Source organism: Petaurus breviceps, unplaced genomic scaffold (genome assembly GCF_028583685.1).
Source record: "Petaurus breviceps papuanus isolate PSGF00001 unplaced genomic scaffold, PetGlider_PUasm1.0 224, whole genome shotgun sequence".
NCBI classification, from domain to species: domain Eukaryota; kingdom Metazoa; phylum Chordata; class Mammalia; order Diprotodontia; family Petauridae; genus Petaurus; species Petaurus breviceps.
In genome coordinates this window covers 11,619,362-11,642,807 of record NW_027185887.1, presented here as the reverse complement: position 1 = coordinate 11,642,807, position 23,446 = coordinate 11,619,362, and the positions used below count along the sequence as shown (strand labels likewise).

The 23,446-nt window shown below is 40.6% G+C and overlaps 2 protein-coding genes across 2 annotated transcripts in view; one reads left to right on the top strand and one right to left on the bottom strand.

Annotated features, from left to right (window-relative positions):
• GPLD1 (glycosylphosphatidylinositol specific phospholipase D1) overlaps nucleotides 1–1,561 on the bottom strand; it is a 48,092-nt gene extending 46,531 nt beyond the window's left edge. The window contains exons 1-2 of the mRNA XM_069094951.1: nucleotides 1,465–1,561; nucleotides 523–575 (exon numbers count right to left, since the gene is read on the bottom strand). Of these exons, the coding sequence (XP_068951052.1) occupies nucleotides 523–575; nucleotides 1,465–1,561 (150 nt within the window). The remainder of the gene's footprint in view (nucleotides 1–522; nucleotides 576–1,464) is intronic.
• Nucleotides 1,562–14,399: 12,838 nt separating this feature from the next.
• The window catches only part of ALDH5A1 (aldehyde dehydrogenase 5 family member A1), a 42,894-nt gene continuing 33,847 nt past the window's right edge, over nucleotides 14,400–23,446 (top strand). The window contains exon 1 of the mRNA XM_069095051.1: nucleotides 14,400–14,845. Within this exon, the coding sequence (XP_068951152.1) occupies nucleotides 14,474–14,845 (372 nt within the window). The 5' untranslated portion in view covers nucleotides 14,400–14,473. The remainder of the gene's footprint in view (nucleotides 14,846–23,446) is intronic.

The window sequence follows — 23,446 nt, the reverse complement described above, 5'->3', positions numbered from 1 at the left end:
CCTATGACCAAAGCAGAACTGTCAATGCAAACCCAGGCCTCTAGACTTTCAGGCCAGTATTATTTCCATAGACTATCAAGTCTCCCTTATAGAGATAAGGCATAAAAACTGGTAAGAAAATTGGTCTGAGAGTCAGAAGATATGGGCCTTCATCCTAGCTGCATTGTTAACTAACCACATGACCCTGAATCATCCAACTAACTTCCCTGGGCCCAAGTTTCTTTATTTTAAAATTGACAGGATTGAAGTAGGGTTTATCTTAGCTCCAAACATCTATATTCTAATCCTTTAGAGTTCAGTTTCTAGGTCCATTTTATGATAACATGATTTTATGTTATATTTACATTTTTGTAAACAAAAAATTTACATCGCTGTGTTTAAGATCTTTGTATCATTATAAAACATTATTATCTTCATATGAGGTAACTGATACCTAGAGACAGAAAGTCCACGGAGTTAGAAAGCAACACAGCCAAGGTTCAAATCCGTGTCTTCTGCCACCAAATCCCATCCTCTGTATCACTGTACTCCACTGGCCACCCCTTTCTTCCTCCTCCCACATGTGGAAATCATGACTGTAAATTAAAAATTAACTTGAAAATTCCTTGTATGGTAAATGTAACATCTAATGTTTACTTAACCACCTGTTTTACTTTTACCACAAATAAGAAGGTCCAACAGGACTGAGGTGAAAAGATCCACTATTCAGTTAGGCATGCACTTGTCCACGTTAGAAACATTAGCAAAAAAGTATGAGGGGGAGCTAAAAGTGTAACTTGTTTACACTCGAGTGGAACTTTTGGTCTTCTTTCAGAAACTAATGACTGGACATCATTCTAAATGGCTTTACCAGTACAGCAGTTCTTTTGGGGTAGCAAAACCTAGAAACTAAGGTAATACCCATCAATTGGAGAAGGAAAGAGTAAATAAATCATAGTATATGAATATAATAGGATACTAATATGCTGTAAAAAACAATGAAAGGAATGGTTCCAGAGAAACCTGGGAAGACTTGTATGAACTGATGCATAGTGAATTAAGCAGGACAATATGATAACATGCTATAACAAAATTGAAAAGAAAAATTACACTGAAAAAAACTTAAGAACTCTCATCAACACAATGACCCACCATAATTCCAGAGGAATGATGCAGACTACCCACCTTCTAACAGAGGGTTAATAAACCAAATAAGGAGAATGAGACATATATTTGTGGACGTAGCCAAAATGGGAATTATTTTTGCTTGACTATGGATATTTGTTTTAAAAGTTTACTTTTTCCCTTCCCCATTATGTGGTTGGAGATAGTGGGGAGAGATACAAAGAGAGGGGAAAAAAAGTGTGTTACTTATAAAAAATTTTAGCTAAGAGAGAAAAGCTAATGACTCACTATCACAGATTCTGTCCTTAATTTACTAGCTTTACTGACTTTCCATTAACATCTTAAAGCCCAGGTACTTACCTATTTCTATATGGGTTGAAATACCACAGGATGTACTTCTCTGAGACAAAAGGAACAGGATGATCAGCACCAGGGACCAGCTCCTGAAAGCAGACATTTATGTGATCACTGTCCACATTCCAGCTCCTGAGGGCTCAGTGTAGCTGCAGCATTGATTGTGAAACCCAAGCACAGACCCACTCGCTGACTGTCTCCAGCAGGTCAGTGACACTGAAGCTAAGCTGCATTTCGAAATAAAATCATTTTTCAGTCATGCTACAAGTAGGTCAACTCGCTCAGGACAACAAATAAACTCTGCCTAATACAAAAAAAAAAAAAAACAATCAAAAAACCTGGACACTTTTTGGGAGGAAGGTGGGGCATTTTTATCTTTTGGTTTTTTTCTTCCTTCACTTTCATTTTAACGTGAATTCCTAACTGACACAAATGAAAGGCTGCCCCTATTTTCTACTTGGTTATAATAAACAACCATGTTTGCTCCTCTGCTTTTGTGTATAAGTTATATATTGGTGTGTGTGAGGTTTTTGTTTGCTATGTGGCTTTAGATCTACAAGCCCTTATCCCCTCTTCCTCTCAATCTAATTCAATGAACATTTTAAATCTATAAGGCATATACAAAAATATGATCATATTTTAAATATACAAGGCAGAAAGACACATAGTATAATATAGAGTAGACCAGCCTCGGAGTTGGGAAAACCAGAACTAAAGCCCTGCCTCTAACATATGGGGGCTGCATGACTATGGGTAAATCAGTCAAATATTCGATGTCAATGAGCAATTATTAAGTACCTCGAGGCATTGCTCTGAATACTGGAAAATACAAAGAAAGGAAAAAAAAAACTGCTCTCAAGGGGCTCACAGTCTAGACAAAGGAGATAACATGCAAACAACTATGTACAAACAAGATACAGGATAAATAGGAGATAATTAACAGAGGGAAGGCACTACCATTGAGAGGGGTTTAGAAAGGTGTCTTATGGAAACTGGGATTTTAACTAGAACTGGAAGGAAGCCAAGGAAGTCAAGAGGAAGTGATGAGAATGAAGATAATTCCGGGAAAGGGGGAAAACTCAGCATAGTAGCTGGCACATAGTAGGCTCTTAATAAAAGTTTAATAATTGAATAGTCTAGAAGTGAAGTGATAAGGATCTGAACTAGGGGGTTAGCGGTATCAGAGGGCAGAAGGGGAATATACAAGAGATGTCAAGAAGGTAGAAACGATAGGACATGGTAACAGATTGGACATGGGGGGAAGGAGTTGACAGACAGTGAGGAATCAAGAATGACACCTAGGTGAGAGCCTGGGTGGCTGGTGTTGTCCTTGACAATAATAGAAAAATGAGAAAGAGGCGAGGGCTTAAGAAGAAAGATAATGAGTTCTGTTTGGGGCATAGTGAGTTTTTGATGTCTATGTAGTTTGAGATGTCTAATAGATAGTTGGAAATGTTAGTCTGGAGGTTAGAAGTTAGGACTGGATAAGTAGATCTGTTAATCATCATCATAGGATGATAATTGAATCCATGGAAGCTGGTATAGAGGAGAAAGAGAAGAGAACCCAAGACAGAGCCTTGGGAGACCCCCAGAGGTAGTAGAAGACTGAGAAAAAGCTGTCAGACAGGAAAGAAGAGAACAAGAAGAAAGCATTGTCACAAAACCCTAGAGAGAAGAGTGCCAAGGAGGAATGGATGATCTAAGGTCACAAAGAGGTTAAGAAGGATGAAGATTAAGAAAAAGACACTAAATTTGGCAACTGTGAGATCACAGTCATGACAATGGTGTAAAACAAAAAGAATAATTACTTTTTTAAGGATAATCTCTGCTGGCAAAGTGATTACACTCTAATAGGAGTTAAGAGACATAAATAAGTAGCTATGATACAAGCTAGAGTGTGATTAAGTGCATAAGGGAGGTCAGAGAAATGCAAGAAACTTAAGGAAGGGAAGGTCATCTCTAGTTGGGTGGGGATCAGGGAACAAAGTTTCATAGAATCTCTTATTTTAGTTGTTATATTTTATCTTGACAGTCACTTTCATAACTATCCTCAGTCACCCAACCATGGTACTTTCCCATAAAAAGTTACAGAGAACTAAAGCCTAGCAAAGTGATTGATAATGATGGTACATATTACTTTGTGTTATTACGTATTATTACATATACATATTATATTACATATACATATTACATGTGTTAACTGAAAGGAATGATCTGTGCTTTAATTTTAATAACAGGAAGCCAATGTTGAAGTCTTTGTGGTGATCACCAATCACTACTTAAGCAGGTTCTCAGAATAAATAACTGTCAAGACCAACTAGGACTTCCTATGAAACTACTTTTGGATATTCACAGTCTTTCTATTTCTTGTTATTCCTTTACATTCTGGAAGGACTCTAGGATGGAGGATTACATCACCAAGCAAAGTTCTGATTTGTAACCAAATTTAAAAGCAGATGATTTGAATTTAGGGAATGCCAAGCTTGGGTGTGGCTACAGCTAGTATCTACTTAACTACTTGGCAAAGTGAACAAATACATAGTCCCTGATATACATATCTTCCTTATATTAAAATGCCGTCTACTCCTTCCTTCCAGGAATATTCTATCCAGCCTAGTCTGAAGGAGTAGAAACTTCCTTTACTTTGCTTCCCTCCTCATTATTGCCCTCTTGGGATTTCCTTCTTTTCTCCATTCACTTCCTCCTCATCTCATTGCTTACCTGGGACCCAACCTTACCTCATACTTGCTTTGTATCTCACGGTAGGGCTGGACCAAGGTGAAGGAAGGAATGAAAGGAAAAAAATGTTTAAACACCAGCAATCCACGTCTCTTTGTCTCCACTCTGCTCCAGCTGCTGTCCTGTCTCAGGCAGGGTATCCTCCCAAGAAGCTCAGGTTCATCCTCCTCCTTATATAACATCCCAAGAAAAACACACTCCTATAAATCTCCTACCCTATTCCTCACCACAGGGCCTCACTTCCTGATCCAGTTACCAAGAGAAAAAAAATGGGTCAGCTAATCTTTGAATCTACTTTTCATATGAAATGTTGGCCAAACCTCATTTCAGTCCTTAATCTACTCAGACACCCAGCTTTATCATCAGCGTGTGACTCTTTCCTCATAGTTTTATATTCCAATACACCAATGAACCTAAAATCTCATCAATGTAAGTATTCCCTCCAAGTCTTTATAAATTTTTTTTAAACAACAAACTCCTCCATCAAGTGTAGTGGAACCACTGCATTAGAACTCAACATCATAGTTCACATAGTACTTTTCCAATCAACCTGCATCCCCCCCCCCCCATTCCCTTTGATGAGATTACAGGGTGTTAGACTCCCTTGGTCAACACCCTTTTATACTCAATTATCTTGAAAATCAGTTCCTTGGTGCCTTCAAAATTGCAATACTTCTAGAATATACTCCCTCTGTATGTATTTGCATCTTTCTTCAGTACCATTTCTACTACTTCATGAAGTACAACTTGAAAACTATGAACAGGCAGAATTCAGAAAAACCTGGAAAGACTTCTATGAACTGATGATTATCGAAGTGAGCAAAACCAGAAGAACACTGTACACAGAAACAGCCACAGTGTTTGATGACTGACTTTGATAGACTTAGGCCTTCTCAGCAATACAAGGTCCTAAAACAGTTCCAAAGGACTCATGATGGAAAATACCAACCACATACAGAGAAAGAACTATGGAGTAGGAATACAGAGTGTGAAGCAGACTGTTTTCTTTTTTGTTGTTGCTGTTCAGATTTTTTTCTTTCTCATGGTTCCTCCCATTCATTTTAATTCTTCTTTACAACATGACTAATGTGAAAATATGTTTAATGGGAATGTATATGTAAAGCCTAGATTGCAGGCCATCGTGGGGAGGGAGAGAAAATTTAAAACTTACAGAATTGAATGTTGAAAACGAAAAATAAATAAACTTAAAAAAAAAGTATAACTTGAACTATGATGCTGAGTCCAAATACAGTGGTTCCACTATACTTAATGGAGGAAAGAGTTTGGTATAAAAAAAAAAAAAGTTATAGATCTTTTTTTAGTTTTCATCTATTGTGCTCTTTCCAGTTTTTTTCTACATTCCCTTAGGATGACTTACTTTGCTTAGGTGGATCTCTCATCAAGCTTTCTTTACACATTTTTTCCACTTCTTTAGTTTCCCCCTCTGATAATATCATAACACTACTCATAAATATTCTGCCATCCTTCTCCATAAAATTATATATATTCTACAGGGCTTGGCAAGGGGGAGAGTTCAGGAGAAGAGAAAAGAAAGAGGAAGGAAAGGAGAGGAGAAGTGAGGACAGGAGAAAAGAGGAGAGGAGAGGAGAGGAGAGAGAAGTGAATGGTGAGATTAGAAAAAGGTTTTTATTCCTTTCTCTTAGCTTCAAAGTAATGCTATACTAGCTCCTAGGATTCTAGATTTAGAGTTAGCAAGTGGCAGAAAATTCCAGGGGCAAGAAGGTAGAAAAGATCCTGTAGAATTGCTTCTATACTCTTGTTCTAGAAAGAAAGGCATCAGAGGAAAAAATAGAAAGTGAGGCATTGGAAAGGAGAGCTGATAGGCTTTTAATCTTAGAACCAAAGATCAACTAAGAGGTCAGCCAGGATAGAGAAATGGTCAGTCCTCACCTCTAATTCTCAATTAGACCTATGTTGGCTCCTAAGTGCCCCACCCTCTTTCTGGCCCCAGCTCTTTGAAGTTCCAACCAGAGATAACAATATTCGTGGTTAAGAGCTGGCAGAGTCTCTGATGGGGTAATGAGCAATGTCCATGGCACCCTAAATTGGAACACTGAGCATATTTTCCCATAAAAATATTGCATCAACTGTTAGTGGTTACGGTGACTATTATTGTTGCTTAGTTGTTTCAATAGTGTCTGACTCTGTGATCCTATTAGGGGTTTTCTTGGCAAAGATACTGGAGTAGTTTACCATTTCTTTCTCCAGCTTATTTTACAGATGAGGAAACTGAAGCAAACAGGGTTAAGTGACTTGCCCAGGGTTACACAGCTAGTGAGTGTCTAAGGCCAAATTTGAACTCAGGAAGATGAGTCCAGGTCCAGTACTATACCCACTACATCCACTTCTCCACCTAGCTGTCCTTATGATACTCTTAATATAGTACTACACTTCAAGTATATCACCAGTTAAATAGGCTTTGGCAGGATATCCTTGGGAAGAGAAAGAAATGGTTATTTAGACATTATCTAATGTGAAAGGAACCCCAAAGACCTTGCTAGGGATTGGATTCCGATTAATCAAACTATTACCTGATTCTATTGCCTATAACTCCACTCTTGATGTTTCTATAGTATAGGAAGACAGAGATAAAAAAAAGAGGTAATGGGTACTCTTGTCAAGCATTAGGTTGAAGTGGCTGGGGCAAAAGTCAGAGAAAATTTTTCAGGTGGCTAATAAACTAAGGAAAAAGAGAAAAGTAAAGTATTTAGGAGTTGAACAAGTGGCTCGAAGACCTCGTGTTTCTATGCTCATTTTTTTTCTTTGCTTTTTGGTAGGGGTGTGGGGGGGGAGACAGGGCAATTGGGGTTAAGTGACTTGCCCAAGGTCTCATGGATAGTTCTGTGTTAAGTGTCTGAGATCGGATTTGAACTCAAGTACTCCTGACTCCAGGGCTGGTGCTCTATTCACTGTACCACCTAGTCACCCCTCTATGCTTACTTAAGTCAGTTCTTGTTAAACTCACAATTGGTCTGGGATCAGTCTTAGTTACAAGAGGCACTTAACATCAGCCAGATCTCCCTATAAGCTTGCACTCCAGGTCCATGTTGAGTTATTATAGTTTCCAACACCCAGATCATTTCTGAGAGAAACTTGGAGGGTTCTGGTCAGAATTGAAATTCAAGCCTATATCCGCTGACTTCAGAACTAACTTCACCTTCTTAGAAGGTTACGTCAAGCATTAAAATGCCCTTCAGGCTCCCCATCCCAGGGTTTCTTCTTCCGCCTGGGTTGTTTCAATTATAGAGGATTTGGTCAAGGGTAAAACCCTAGAATCAGAAGTTCAGCCTAGAACCAGGACCTATATGGAATCAGAAGTGGGAGGCTGTAATCTTACTGCTGCTCCCCCAATCTAGGTCTTTGTGTCCCTGATAACCAGGTGAGAGCACAGCTCTTAGGTTAGAATTTCAGTGTTCTAAAGGCTACTTACTACAGAGCAATGTGAGGGCATGCCTAACAGGAAAAATAGTATAGCTTTGGATTCATTTGGATTCATTCATTGGGAAGCCATTTCCCAACACCACCATAATGTCACTGCCAGTACAGATTCACTCTAAGAGTTTCCAGAAGTGGTGCATTTAATATCTGAACAAAGCAAAAAAAATTTATATGTACATGTATATATGTATGTATGTATAAAAAAAAAACCCACAACAATTTTGTCCACATTACTACATTACTTTCCTCCAGCATACATCTTGTTCTGACAATGCAAGTCTTCAAAAGGCCAATTAAAAGGACCAAACAATATTGCCATCACCGCAATGTTTTTCTCATCCCTGGCACATATGGAATTTAGGGGAGGCAGCTGCAAAAACAATAGTCAAGAACCAACTTAAGACAACAGCAACAACCAACTTATAAGAGATTGGCACAAAGATAAAATGACACAATCTAGTGAGACTACAGACAACAGTAACAACAAACTTGTAAGAGATTGGCACAGAGATAAAATAACACAGTCTGGAAATGCCAAACTAACCAGATCTTGCCATACCAAGGTACACCACTATTTAGTAGAAATGTGATAAGATAAGCAAGTCAATTCAATGACCTAACCAGGAGACTAGGAAGTTTAAAAAAGGGAAAAAATGTGCATGTGTATGTGTATGTGTGTGTGTGTAAATAGATGTATGCCTACTTTAGAAAATGATACGAAAAAATCTGAACTAAAAACATAAATGAATTAGATGATTATCCCCTTTATACTTGATCAAAGAGTTTAACACAATTTCATTTAAGTAGCAATGTTCCCTAATATGTTTAAGAAATAGTTGGGGGGGGGGGGCAGAGTCAAGATGGCGGAATAGAAGCAGACCCTCCCCGAGGCTCTGGCTTCCACCTTCCCCAATCCATGTAAAAGGGGACTCTAAACAAATTTTGGAGCTGCAGAACCCACAAAATGACACAGAGAAGCTAACTTCCTGCTGAGGACAGCCCAGCAGGCTGGCAGGAATTGGCCAGTGCAGCACTCTGGGAGCCAAGCCCAGCCCCACACCTAGGCTTTAGCCCCAGGGCAGTCCTGACCAGCCATCAGCCAGAGGGATTCCAGATAAGCAGCAGCTGTGGCCATTTCCAGATTTATCAACACATAGATGCGAAGGACAAAGTGAGAGGTCAGTGCAGTCTGGACTTTTGGACCCAGTAAGTGGGAGTGCATGGTTTTTGCACCTGGGGCTAGAAGCCGCTGAGCTAGCCAGCACCACGTGGCAGCTTCAGCTCCTGGACTGCAGAGTGTAGGGGGACCAAGCACCAGTCTGAGGGGTAATCGCTCTTGCTTTAACCTGCTTGGATCTGGATTGCAGTCTAGGGTGGAGGTCCTGGGGTGTGTGTCCAGCTTGTCAGAGCGTGTGGAAACCTCAGAGAGGGCACCCATCTAATACCTCCGGCAGCTGAGAAAACCCCAGCGTTTAGGACGAAAGCTCCCCTGTCTGGTGGCAGAGTCCTACTGTGGCAAAAAGCCCAGGGGTCAAGTGACTGAGGGGTGACATGACCAGGCAAAGGAAACAAAGCAGACAGAAGATTCCAACATTAGACTCCTATTTTGGGGACAAAAAGGAGCAAAGCATGGAACAGGAAGAAGACAGTGACGTCAGAATTCCTGCACCAAAAACTTCAAAGGAAAATACGAGCTGGTTACAGGCCATAGAGGACCTTAAGAAGCAGATAAGAGAAGTGGAGGAAAAATTAGGAAGAGAAATGAGTACAATGCAAGAAAATTAGGAAAGGAGAGTCAACAGCCTGACTGAGGAAAATCATACCTTAACAAACAGACTAACTCAAATGGCAAAAGAGGCTCAAAAAGGCAATGAGGAAAAGAATGCCTTAAAAAGCTGAATTTGCCATATGGAAAAAGAATCTCAAAAGCTCAATGAGGAGAATCATTGCTTCAGAATTAGACTGGAACAAATGGAAGCTAATGACTTTATGAGAAATCAAGATGCTGTTAAACAGATCCAAACAAATGAAAGAATAGAAGGCAATGTGAAATATCTCATGTGAAAAACCACTGACCTGGAAAATAGATCCAGGAGAGATCACTAAAAAATTGACTACCTGAAAGCCATGATCAAAGTAAGAACCTAGAAATCATCCTCCAGGAAGTTCTCAAAGAAAACTGCCCTGATGTTTTAGAATCAGAGGGCAAAACAGAGGTTGAAAGAATCCACCAATCACCTGCTGAAAAAGATCCCAAAAAGAAAACTCCTAGGAATATTATAGCCAGGTTCTGGAATTCCCAGATCAAGGAGAGAATATTACAAGCAGCCAGGAAGAAACAACTTGAATATTGTGGAAACACAATCGGGATAACCCAGGATCTGGCAGCTTCTACCCTAAGGGACAGAAGGGCTTGGAATATGATATTCCGGAGGTCAAAGGAGCTGGGATTAAAACCAAGAGTCACCTACCCAGCAAAACTGAGTATCATGTTTCAGGGGAAAATATGGTCATTCAGTGGAATAGAGGACTTTCAAGCATTCTTGCTGAAAAAAAAAAACAGAGTTGAATAGAAAATTTGACATTCAGATACAAGAAGCAAGAGAAGCATGAGAAGGTAAACAGGGAAAATAAATCATAATGAACTTATCAAAGTTGAACTATTTACATTCCTACATGGAAAAATAATCATTGTAACTGATGAAACTTTTCTCAGTAATTGAAGGGAATAGAAATATATATGTATGTCTATATATGAGGGTATATGGGCACATGAATACATATGTGAATGTGTGTATATATGTTTACAGGTATACATAGATAGAGGGCACAGGACCAATTTAACAGGAAGGGATGATACTTAAAAGGTGAAATTAAGACGTGAGAGAGGAATATAATGAGAGGAGATGGGGAGAGACAGAATGGGGTAAACTAGCTCATATAGAAGAGGCAAGGGAAAATGATTACAATGGAGGGGAAGAATAGGAAGGCAAAAGGGAATGGGTCAACCTTATTCCCATTGAATTTGGCTTGAGGAGGGAATGAAATACACACTAAATAGGGTATCTCACCCTCCAGGAGAGTAGGGGGGGAAGGGGATGAGAGGGAGGATGATGGAAGGGAGGGCAGGCTGGGGGGGGGGAAGTTAGGAGCACCCACTTTTGAAAAGGGACAGGATCAAAGTAGAGAATAGAACAAGTGGGAGGTGGGATAGGAGAGAGGGAAATATAGTCAGTCTTTTACAATATATCTACTATGTTATTGTTTTGCATTAGCCACACATGTACAACCTATACTGAACTGCTTATCTTCCCAGTAAGGTTGGGTGACAAGGGAGGAAGGGAATGAATCTGGAATTCAAAGTTTTAAAATCAAATACTCAAATATATATACTATTATTAATACTATTTCACATGTAATTGGGAAATAAGATATACAGGCACTGAGGCATAGAGATCCACTGGAAAAGTCGAAAGGGGTATGGGAGAAAATATGGGAGAGAGAAGATTGGAGGAGGGGATATCCTGTGGGACTGCTATTTTGGGGCAGTGGGTAGGGGAAAAACGGGAGAAAATTTGTAACTCAAAATTTGGCAGAAATGAATGATGTAAATCAGAAGTTAATAAAGCATTTGAAAAATTAAAAAGTTTTACAAAAAATTATTATAGTATAAATGAGTTATGCCTATAAAACAAATTTAAGTGAGATTTTTGTTTAAATGGCAATGAGTAATATAAGTGTATTTTGGTGACTTACATTTTAAAGATTTTGAAATAAAGAAATTATAGTTTATTTCATGGAAACTGCACTGTATTATGAGTTAAGATAGAGTGATACAGTAGGGGGAAAAGTGAATAAGAAATCAGAGTGCAAGGATTCAGATTGAAACTTCTATTTATAATCTATATGATCTTGTGCCTTTCTAGACCTCAGTTTCCTCACCTGTAAAATTAATGGGTTTAGACTACATAAAAAGTTCCTTTCAGTTCTAAATCTTATAATCACAACTAGACGGAGATACCAACTTAGATGTATTCCCTCTGCAGGCAATGAATGAAAAATGCAAACTCACCAGTACAAAGATCCAATTTTCAACTTGACATTCATCAGATTTGAGAGACCATTTAATTTACCTGTAATTAGCTACAAGCCACCTTCTTTTCATTGCTCCTCACTTCATCCAAGAAAAAATAGTAACTTAAGATAAATCCAATTCACATGCCATATATTAAACACATATTTATTGTTGCTTCTGCTAAATGTTAGAGACTCATGTCCTAGGCTTATGGTTTCAAATCAAATTTGATGCCACAAGAAGAAAAAAAATGCCTACCCCAATTGCCTGCAAATGTGAAAGTACTGCTAGAAAAGGCAGAAGCTTAAAATTTTGTAAATCCAAAAAGAGACCTATAATTCATAAATACAATGTTGTGGGAAAGAGAAAACATTTTCAAGTTATCAATCCCAAATCTAATGGTTGTCATTTGGTTTAATCTGAACCCACAGGTTCAGAGAGTAATATTGCTTTATTATTGTTATTACTATTAATAATATTATTCAATTTAAGAAATTTAAGCAGGGTTCTTCTTTAAATTACAAGGCTTCCAAGGGCAAAGAATAATGAAACAGGCACCTAATGAGGGTGAGTTCATTTTGACAAATTGCTTTAATTCACAAGCTATCCACTCAATGGTATTCTCATTATTGTCATGACTGGTCAACCTGTATTTCCAAATTTAGTGTTTCAGTTATTTCCATTTAAAACCTTTTTGTGCTTTGAGTCTTCTTATCCTACTAAGTCAAAATGTCACCCAAACCTCTTCCAGGATTGCAAGCACCTTAAGAACAAGGACGCTTTCATTTTTGTCTTTGTATGCCCAGGGCCCAGCACAGTGCTTTGAACATAATAATGGTTTGTGTTAACAATAGATTTCCCAGTGTGATGCCCAACCATCTGGTCCCTGGTGCCTTTAACATTAAGTCCTATAGAGTGGATATTGGACAAATGTGAGCAAGGACATGCCCCCAAATACCCATTAGAAGATGGTATCATCACTGAAATCCCATGAGACCCCGCCCAGTTCTGGCCAGTTCTTTGCATAGGTGTGTGATTAACATAATGTTTCTGTAAGAAGCAACCAAGGCTTGGGGCTCTGATGACTGACTGCATATCAACTTAATATAATTTGGTACATATTTGTTAAGGACTGAATAGGTCTGTGTGAAGTGGATTGTGCCAGGAGTCACAGATATAAAGATGGTACAAGTTGATCACTTATTAAATATTATGAGTATGGCACAATGAAGATGGGAAGACAAAGGCAAAGTAATCATTGGTCTCAAGGAGTTTTTATTCTATCAAGGGAAATGTGCACAACATCTACGTTAAAGTATACCAAGGCCAGTAAGTGGATCAGAAAGAGGGAGGGGAATCAGAACAAGCCTCATCTAGGAAGTGGCTGCCTTCAAGGAGCTCACAGGCTAGAGAGAAGATAAGACAAATAGACAAAAAGCTATTAGAAGTCAGAAGAGAGATAATTCAATAGGAGGTCACTTCCCGCTGGGGAACGAGAGGTGAGAATCAAAGAAGCCTTCATAGAGGAGGTGACACGATCTGGGTGAATTTTTTTTTTTAATAAGCGGGGATTTAGAGGGTGTCCTGGGAAGCATCAGAAAATAACCAGTGGTCGGGTTCTGTGGGACCAGAGAGTACAGAAGTAGGATTAGTGAGAAACAAGTTTGGAAAGGAATCACATTGCAACAAGCCACAAACGCTAAAATAAGGGAATTTGTATTTAATCCTGTAAATAAAGTAACAAAGGCATGTGGCAGTGCTAAGGGAAGAATCCAGTTTGTTTTTTAATGACCAAAGAGCACTATATATCACTACTGCCACTAGAAAGACCAACTAGACCCCTAAGAAAGGCAGAAATTTTCTTCCTTGCAGAAATCTCATTATTCCCTCTCTGAGGTGCTCCCTGGCTAAATCCTTCTTCATCAGCGACAAAAATGCGAATAACTTTATCATACAAAGATGGGCAAAAGGAGCAGTAACCAAATCTCCTCCAACGCGGGGATAAGTTCTCTTACTTGCAGAAAGATGCTGAGATGGAAAAAGCAATGCTAAGGCTATACGTGGGGGCAATAAGTAATGGGCTTTGCCAGAAACCAGGTTCCGTCCACAGTGCCCCCTGCTTACAACCCCTGGCTGAGGATTAAAGCAAATCCTGGACCCGACACCGAAGCCTGGGGCCCTTGAGGCTCTGGATGAATGTCACAGGAAAGGAACACCGAATCTTAGCCCTGGAAGGTGCCTCGGCACTCACCTAGTCCAACCCCAGACCCTAATAAGAATCTCCACTGTGACATATCCGAGGAAAGCGATCGTCTTCTCAGGCTGGCGCGTACATTTTCGGGCTACAATTTAACTCATCATCGCCTTCCAAGCTCATTTCTCCCCCACCAGGCACGCAAAAGCGGGTTTTTTTGTGGGTTTTTTTTTTTTGGCTTTAGCAGTGAGAGCATGGGTACGATGCTTTGAGCCAGATGCGGAGTCCACGGAGGGAGGGAAGGAGGGAGGAGGGAGGGAAGGAGCCCGGCGTTGGTCCGAGGGAAAGGGGCGTGGGGAGAGTGCGTACTGGGGTTGCGCAGCGTGGCCCCGAGTGCTCGTTGCACGCCTTCCTCTACGTCTCTGCTCGTCTGCTTCTCTGCCCTCCCTCACCCCCGTTCCGGTCTCCCCCAAACCCGGGCGCTTACTCGCCTTTTTGCTGCTTCTGCTTCCGCCACCGCCGCCGCTACCACCGCTGCCGCCTGGACCATGACCAGCTGCTTGCAGCAGCAGAACTGCCGGGCCTTTCGCTTTGCCTGGCCACCTCCAGGCGCCTATCCCCGCCCCCGCTGCCCTCGCCTTCTCCCGCCTCTGCCTGCGGCGGGGCCCCAGCCCGGGCCCGGCCTCCACCCGTTCCGAGGCTACAGCGAGAGTGCGGCGCGGCTCCCAGAGGCCCTGCTGCGCACCGACGCCTTTGTGGGGGGCCGCTGGCTGCCCGCCGCCGCAGGCACCTTCCCAGTGCTGGACCCAGCTAGCGGTGCCCAGCTAGGGCGAGTGGCCGACTGCGGGGTGGCCGAGGCCCGGGGGGCCGTGAGCACTGCCCACCAGGCGTTCAGCAGCTGGAGGGGTGTCTCTGTCAAGGTGAGAGCGCCCAGAGGAGGAGGAGAGAGTGTGTCCTGCCAGAGTAAGCAACTCTCCTCCCCCAGAAAAGGGGACTTGGCCAAGGTCATCCCAACCCACCATCAGTGAGACTTGGTACTAGAAACTAGGGCATCTAGGGCTAGTGGCAAAAGAAGGAAAGGGAAACAAAGTGATTGGGTGCAGGTGACCTCTGACCTGAGAGAGTAATCGCCCTCTCCTCCCAGAAGAAAGGAGAGTCAATCTCCTAGATTTGGATCTAGGAAGCTCCACCAAGCTTGAAGGGAAGGGATTCTTTCTTAAAGGTGTTCGTTTACATGACTTTTGTTGCTGTTCTCATTTACCACCTTTTGGTATCGATTTATTAAATTTTGCCTGGGGATTTGTATTTTGTCTGTTTGTTGTAATCATGGAAAAACAAATAATTGGGTTCGAGGCCCCATTCTGCCACCATACCAGGTGTGTGATTGTGGGCAAGTCATGTCTCTAAAAAGCTGAGTTTCTCTTGAGGGAGCCCAGAGATAACCTTGGCGTCTAGGAGAAACAGAGCCGTCCAGAAACTGACCTAAGAGAATCTTTCCTTTGACCTAGGAGTTTCTTTATACCAATATTTAATTGTCAGCGATCTCCAAAACCTTGACTTGAGGTTAAGAGCTTCCTTTTTTTGATCCCTGAACCAGACTAGACATGAATTCAGACGACATCTGCATCACTGATTATCTTTCCCTTTTTTTTAACAATAACCATAAATGCCCTAGTTCTAGTAGCAACTCTCCTTTTTTCTAATCTAGTCTATATCATTTTCATGAGATTTATTCACAAGGGGGAAAGAAAATAGAATATGTATATAGGGGCAAGAATTCAGAAATTCAAGCAAAACAATGCAGACTAAGTGGGACTTATGCATATTAATACAGCTTCCATATTGAAGATTATATTCATTTCAGAAAGAGAATGACACTTTCCCCTTCATATCCACACTGATTTGGTATTGACTCAGCCTGTCTTTCTGGACAGACTTCATTCATCCCTGCTACAATCCCAGACTCAGCCAATTAGCCCTTGTCTGCAGAAGCTTACATGTTACTGGGGGGCTAGGGACAGTGGATTTATAAAATGTTCACAGATGAGTAAATGTAAGAGAAATTTAAGAGGGAGAGAACACTAACAGTTCAGGGGATCAGGAAAAGCTTTCCACAGAAAGCATCACCTAAGCCAACTGCTAAAGGAAAGGGGCTCCTGAGAAACAGGTGAGGCAGTGTCCACAAGCCGAGAGGTAAGAAATCAAATATGTGTGGCGAATATCTAGTCAACCCATTTGGTTGGATTGTATATAGCACTAAGGGGAGTAATATATAATAGGCCTGAAAAAGTCATAAGCAGTTGAATTGTAAACTTAATTGTTGTCAAACTCAGTAGAAACAAATTCTTATAGGCCACATATTGTCTTTTGTTGTTTGGTCATTTTCAGTCATGTCCATCTCTTTGTGACCCTTTGGGGCACTTTTCTTGGCAAAGATACTGGAGGCGTTTGCCATTTCCTCCTCTAGTTCATTTTACAGATGAAGAAACTGAGGCAAACAGGGGTAAGTGACTTGCCCAGGGTCACACAGGAAGTGTCTGAACTCAGGTCTTCCTGCCTCCAGGCCATGTGTTATATCCACTGGGTAACGTAGCACAAATTAACATTATCTATGTCATACTGTATATTTATTTATTTTCTTAAATATCAGTTGCATTTTAATCTGATTCCGGGTGCACTGGGGAGTTTTACAGGCAGGAACCTGGCAGGCTGTACTGTAGAGGACTTTAAATGCAAGTCTGAAGATTTTGTATTTTGTCATAGAGGCAAGAGGGAGCCATTAAAGATTTTTGAGTAAAAGAGTGATGTATTCGGATCTGTGGGGTTTTTTGGCAGTTGTGTGAAGGATGGATTAAAGAAGGCATGGATCACGGAGATCAGTTGTTTGTTCTTTGTTTCAAAGAAGACCAATAACTTTGTTTTGCAGGAGACCAGGCAAGAGTGACTGTGTGAGTAAGAGAGCATATGAAAGGATGATGTGGTGCAATCTAGGGTCCAAATAAGGGTTTTTTAAATTATTATTATATTTTAATACCTGTGTTTCAATATAATTGATTTCTTTTGTGATCCTTTATTTTAATGTATTTGAAAACATTATTCTGAAAAGGGATCCGTAGACTTTACCAGATTATCAAAGGGGCCATAACCCAAAAAAGACTGAGTTCCACTTGTAGAGGTGAAATTGAAAATGATGGGATAAAAGAAAGGGATGCTTATAACACCAAGATTCTAGAACTAGGTGGCTAAAAGGATATTATCTTTCAGAGAAATAGGAAAATTTGGAGGAGGCATAGGTTTTGGAGAAAATATCCTGAGTTCCTTTTTTGGACATACTGAATTTTTAACATGACTGTGGGACATCCAGATGGAGAGATCTAACAGGCAGTTGGTAACCTATGATTGGAGTTCAGGAGAAAGATTAAGGCTGGATATATAGAATTAGGATTCATTTGCATAGATTGAATTGCATAATTGAATCCAGGGAACTTGATTAGATCACCAAGTAAGAGACTATAGAGAAAAGGGAAAAGAATTTAGGACAGAATTTCTACACTTACTGGGTAGGAGAGCAGTGATCCATAAATAATAACAAAGAGGGAAGCAACAGAGCCCAAAGGGGAGAGTGTGGAAACCAAAGGAGGAAAAGAGGGTGGTTGACATTGTTAGAAGCCACAGAAAGGTCAAGAAGAATGAGGGCTGAGAAAAGACTTTTGGATTTAATAGTTAAGAGATTATTGGTAACTATTGAGAGCAGTTTTGGTGGAGTGCTGGGATTAGAAACCAGGTTCTCAAAGGATTTAAGAAGTGAATTAGAAGAGAGGAAACAAAGATAGTAATATATACTCTCCTCCTAAAAGAGAAGACTGAGGAATAAATAGCTTGAGTGTGTGGAAAAATTAAATAAAGGATTTTGGTTGTTTTTTGTTTGTTTTTTAGAGCTGGTAGAGAACTGGACAAACTTGTGGACAGCAGAAAAGGAGCTAGTAGATAAGGAGAAATGGAAAATAGGAGATTTTAAGAAAGAGAGTGATCAAAGGGGAAAAGTTTCCAGAGAAGATGGGAAGAAATGGGTGAAGAATGCAAATACAGGTATGGACTTTGGTAAGGAGAAAGAGCTTCATTTTTATCAGATACTTGAGCAAAGGGATGAGAGTAGAATAAAAGAAGGCACTTGCAATGGATGCTAGGAGACAGGAAGGTGAGAGAAGGTTTGAGAAAAGTTGAAAAGATTTAGAATAGCTTCTATGGGGAGTATAGTTAACTATCAGGGAAGGAATAAAAGTACTGCCATGCAGTAGCAAGGGACCAAGATAACATACATTTATGGTGAACCCAGTCAGTTAAGTGATTTTCACCAGAACCACAAGAGTAGGAATGGAGAAGATAAAGGGTAAGGGCAGCTCCAAATTGGGATTTAACAAGGCATAATTGACAAAAAAAAACAAGGGGAGAATCTCAAGGGGCATATTTGACAAGGCATGATTGACAGAAGGGCAAGGGTTGAATCTGTGGGACTTAAATCTGAAAAAGAGAGGATGGTGTACAGTTGAACTGGTCAAGACTGAAGAGAGGAAAATGAAGCCAGAGAGGGAGTGATAGCTGGGGTTGTTGTTTGTCCTACATTTTATTAGTATCTGTAATTTAATTTAGTACCTGTATTTAAATATAATTTATTTTCTTTGTGATACCTTATTTTATGCATTTAAAACATCATTCTGAGAAGGGATCCATAGACTTTACCAGACTGCCACAGGGGGCATGACCCAAAAAAAGACTGAGCCCCAGTTATAGAGGTGAAACTGAAAATGATGGGGTAAAGAAAAGTTGTAACACCAAGATTCTCAAACTGGGTGACTAAAAGGGTAGTATTATCTTTCAGAGAAATAGGAAAAATTTGGAGGAGGCATAGGTCTAGGGGCATATTGAAGAGGATCATGACATCAAGATGGTGATGCCATGACATGCAAGTGAACTGAATTTAAGTAAGGGAGGCTGTGCAAAGTCACCAGCCTCACTTTCTCTTCTGGAGCCATCTGGATCCAGTGGTGAGATATAGATCAGGACAACTGGAGATGACCCTGGATATCCCAGGGAAATGGAAAAGGAAGGAGGCAGTAAGAATTTATAAAGCTCCTACCATATGCCAGACACTTTGCTAGCTGCTTTACAGAAATCTCGTTTGATCCTTACAACTGCCTATAGGTGACTGGATATCATTGTAAGAATGAAGCATACATTTAGGAGGAGTAGTATGGGGGAGGAAATGGAAGAATAGCAAATGGTATAAAGTGGAAAATGTGAATTGTGTTTTATAGAAATAGAGCCTTTATGGTGATGGTGAGATACAAGGATATGATCATTCTTCTGTGTGGCTGAGGTAGAGTGACAGTTTAGGTCATAAAAATTGAGGAACATGATGAACTGGGAAAATGAAGCAGGGAAAAACAAGAACAAAACAAAGAGGCTTCATACACACATTAAATTCCCTAGAAATGAGGGCAGAGATTGGGATAGAGAGGAAACCTATAAACCAGGTACTCAATTGCTTGAGAAAGTAGGGAAAATAACATAGAGAATGGCAGATGCTTGTGACCAAGATCTATTTAGGGTCACATAGATGGATGGAGTAAATGTCAAAGAAGAGGTTGCTGAGAATTGGTGGTAAAGGGACAGTCTAGAAGTTCATGTGATGTGCAAGAAGCATGTTTCTTCCTCTCATGGGATTTGAGAGAAGAAACATCCAGTACCAGAGAGGTTTTTAAGAGATTAAAGTGTCCTTTAGGAAAAATCAGGTTTTCATTAGCACAAAAATACGGAAAATGAAGTGGAATGAGTAGGGAGTTTGTTTAAAAATGAAGTGAAATCAGTGCTATGAAAGAGAGATTGTTACCAAAAAAACAACAACATCAATGGCAGGGGTCCCAAAGATTGAATGGAATGAGAGAATATGAACTGTGTTGGGAGTTGGTCTGAGATAGATAGGGATAAAAGTGATTGGGTTAGGAAATGAACTGGAGATTTTCCTGGTATAGGGTACATGGGTGAGAAAACTCTAGGGGCTGCTAGGTGGCAGAGTGGATAGAGCACCAGTCAGAAGGACCTGAGTTCAAATTCAGCTTCAGACACTTAATAGCTGGTTGACCTGGACAAGTCACTTAACCCAGATTGCCTCAAAAAAGAAGAAAAAAGAAAACTCTAGTTGCAGGTCGACATTTTCTCTGCAATTTGGAGAGTTGCCCGGGCCACCCAGCCAGTATGTCTTAGAGGCACACCTTGAACTTAGGTCTTTATAGTTTCAAGACTGGAAAGTGGGAAAGAGGGAGATTTTCACCTCAGAAGATGTTGACTGAATCATAGAAATAAAGGGAGCAGCAGCCCCTATAGTGGGAGTTTTCCCTCTATAGCATAGAGGAATAAACATTTGATGGTGGATGCTACCCCCTCCCTTCTAGGGTCCTGTGATATTTGCATATAGGGTCATTATGGACCTTCCACTGCCTTTGGTTTCCCGAAGCCCAGGTTCTCTCATAGTCTTGAGACTCCCTTCTGTCCTTCTACAGGGAAATAATGTGGTGATTGGGTTTCTTGGGGCTAGGCTGAACTTGAGTTTAGCACTCTACCTAGAAGCTCATCCCAAATTTGGTGAGTAGGGCAGAAGAAATAGAGAAGAGACTTAGTTCTCAAATTCTAAGACCCAACACTGTCACCTGGCGCCTTTTGTTATTGTAACAAACCTACTACTACTATTTCATACATTTCATTCATCTCCTCGTCTATTAGGAAAAGTGCATTTAAGGCAACCCAAATAAAATAATTTTCTACCATGTTTTTTGGAGTCTTGTGAAGGATCAGTTACTAGAGCCATGTACTTATAGGAGAAAACTAGAAGACATTCATCCCCATGTGACCACAATCCTAAGATGTTATTTGCTCTTAGAAGCACAGTTTTCAGGGATGCAGGTGTCCTGGAAGCTTCTGTAGACCAGTTCTAACCCTTAGTGGTGGTGTGGAGGGCCCAGGGTTGTCTCAACTGTTATTGTGGGGCTTATGATATTGATCCTACCCATTAGCATTTTTTTTTCACTTCAAATTGACCCTCCTCTCTACCCATACATCCCCCATCAATATAATTAAGATTACAGCAGATCTTATTAGATGAGCCTGACTGTCCTGATGACAAGGGGTGATTGGTGTCTGAAGGACCCCAGTGATCAGAGTCCCTTGGTAGGCAGTCTGGAATGAATTCATAGGCTCAAGCATTCTTAGTCAAGTTGGTAAAAGTTTATTGTTATGCTATACATCAGGCAGGAGGTCTTAGGGAACCTGCAACCTTAAAGGAGTAGAATTAAAGTTTTTATAGAATAATCCATAGTATAACCTGTGCCAATTATGCTAACTAGGTGAGTAAGGGTGGGATTAGGGAGGAGTTAAGGAGTGGTCAGTGCTTAAAGGAACATGAACTTTTAATATCTATTGAGCAGACATATTGCCATAATTCACTGGGAAATAGCACAAGGTGTGTGTGTGGGGGGGCTACCGGGAGGTGTGGTTTTAGGCTTGAAACGTCACTAAGTCAACTAGTGGTCAGGGCTGACTGAGAAGTGCCCAGTCTGCTACCCATCAATGTTGTGTTTGACAAGATGAATGTTGGGAACCAAGGCTAACAGGGATTCAGGATGGGCCTAATTGGCTGAGGAGTTAACTTACAGATAGTGCTTTGAAGGATTCATAGGTACAGCTGGCCATTATACTAAGGGGAGATAAACAGTTCATGAATGGTTGCTAGGCAGAGTACTAGCAGGGGGAAGGGGCAGAGATAATGCTCTGAGGCTGGGGAGATTTGAGGCCAGGGAGAAATGTGATTTTACAAACTGGGGTTCAAGCACAGGCACCCAAGCACCCCATCACTGACATTCTTTTCATCTTTATTCCTGAAACAAAGGGTTCTTGTGTCCTCAAACAGCCGATTTTTGTGATGTTATCAGTTTCATACCTAAACACCTACTGCAGGTGATTCCCCATGTTTGTTCCATGGCTTGGTCCTCCTCCTTTTGTATAGTTTGAACTGGCTCCAGTGTATTTCATCTTGGAGGCAGAATTTGGTGTTTTGATCCTTGTGTTTTCCCCAGCAAGCTTCTATTCATTCTAGTTTGTTATAATGTCGCCATTTCTCTTTTCTCTCCAACAATGCCATCTTCTATGTGTTAGTGATCTTTCCTATCCTCAGATGTTTACTACAGACTTGATTATGCTTTTTTCCTGTCAATAGGTTCTGTTTTGGTTTTGCTTTCACCTGTCCCAAAATGACTTGTTGCTGTCATCATATGTATGTATGAATTCATAGCCTCCTTACTGTGTAGTGAGTAAGCAAGATGCAATTAGTAGTATTTTATTGTTGTTATTAAAGGTCTGTGATGCCTTTTCTCCAAGAAGCCCCAAGCATTTTAAAGTTTACAGGCTTTAGCCTAAAGAACACCCTTGTGAAATCATAGAAAAAAAAAACTTGTCAGGCCACTCAGAAGAATAATGTAGGGGAGCAATAATCCAGCCACAAAAAAGAGTATGAATACAGATTCAGACTGTGTGTTTTTGTACAGAGTAGGAAAAGTACTATAAGGTCTTAATTTTCTGCTTGAGGAATATAGGAGCATAATAATTTGTGCTTAACGTTTGGCAGGCATGTAGGCGCATGTTCTGTTATGTCAAGCATCCTACCACCTCTAATGTGTTTTGAATATATGTACCTGATAGAAAACATTCTTCCTTAGTCTGGCATTTAAGGCTCTTCACAAGCACTTTACTCCTCCCCATCCCTTCCTCTCAGTACCACCTTGCCTCTGAGTCTTCATACATACCACTTCCCATGCTTTGAACACTCACTTGTCCCCTCTATTTTGAGCTGTCCAAAAGAATGGGCTGACTCAGAGGTTGGGGCAGGGGGAGATTCTCTCCTTGTTGACTTTTAGGAAGAAGTTAGCTGACCATTTGTTGGGAATATAATGAAGATTCCTTCTGTGTATGACTTGGACTAGATGGCTGCTTAGGTCCCTTCCAATTCTCAGATTCTGTGATTCTTCATCCCTATAGAAATACTTTTCTTCCTTTAAAACTTAGCCCAGCTTCCGCCCTTTCCACGAAGCCTTCCCTGGTTCTTCCCCTTTCTTAACTTTTCCTCCCTAACTCTCCAACAGGAAGATGATTTCTTCATTCTCAAAATGCCCTAGAATGCTTTGTCCAGATCTTTCCTTTGCCCCTATCACATTCTACCTTATATCATATTTATTGGTGTGTGTCATATTCCCCCAGTAGATTCTAGCTCCTTGAGAGAAGGGACTATGCCGAGTCAGGCCAACAAGCACTTATTAAACATCTGTTTGACAGATACTGTGGTAAGTACAGAGGATATAAAGAAGGGTAAAGGTAAAACCCAGTCCTTGTTCTCAGGGAGCTCTCAGTCTGATGGGGGAGATGGTACACATACGATTACAGGTAGTCACTAAAGGAAGTCACCAGCATGAAGG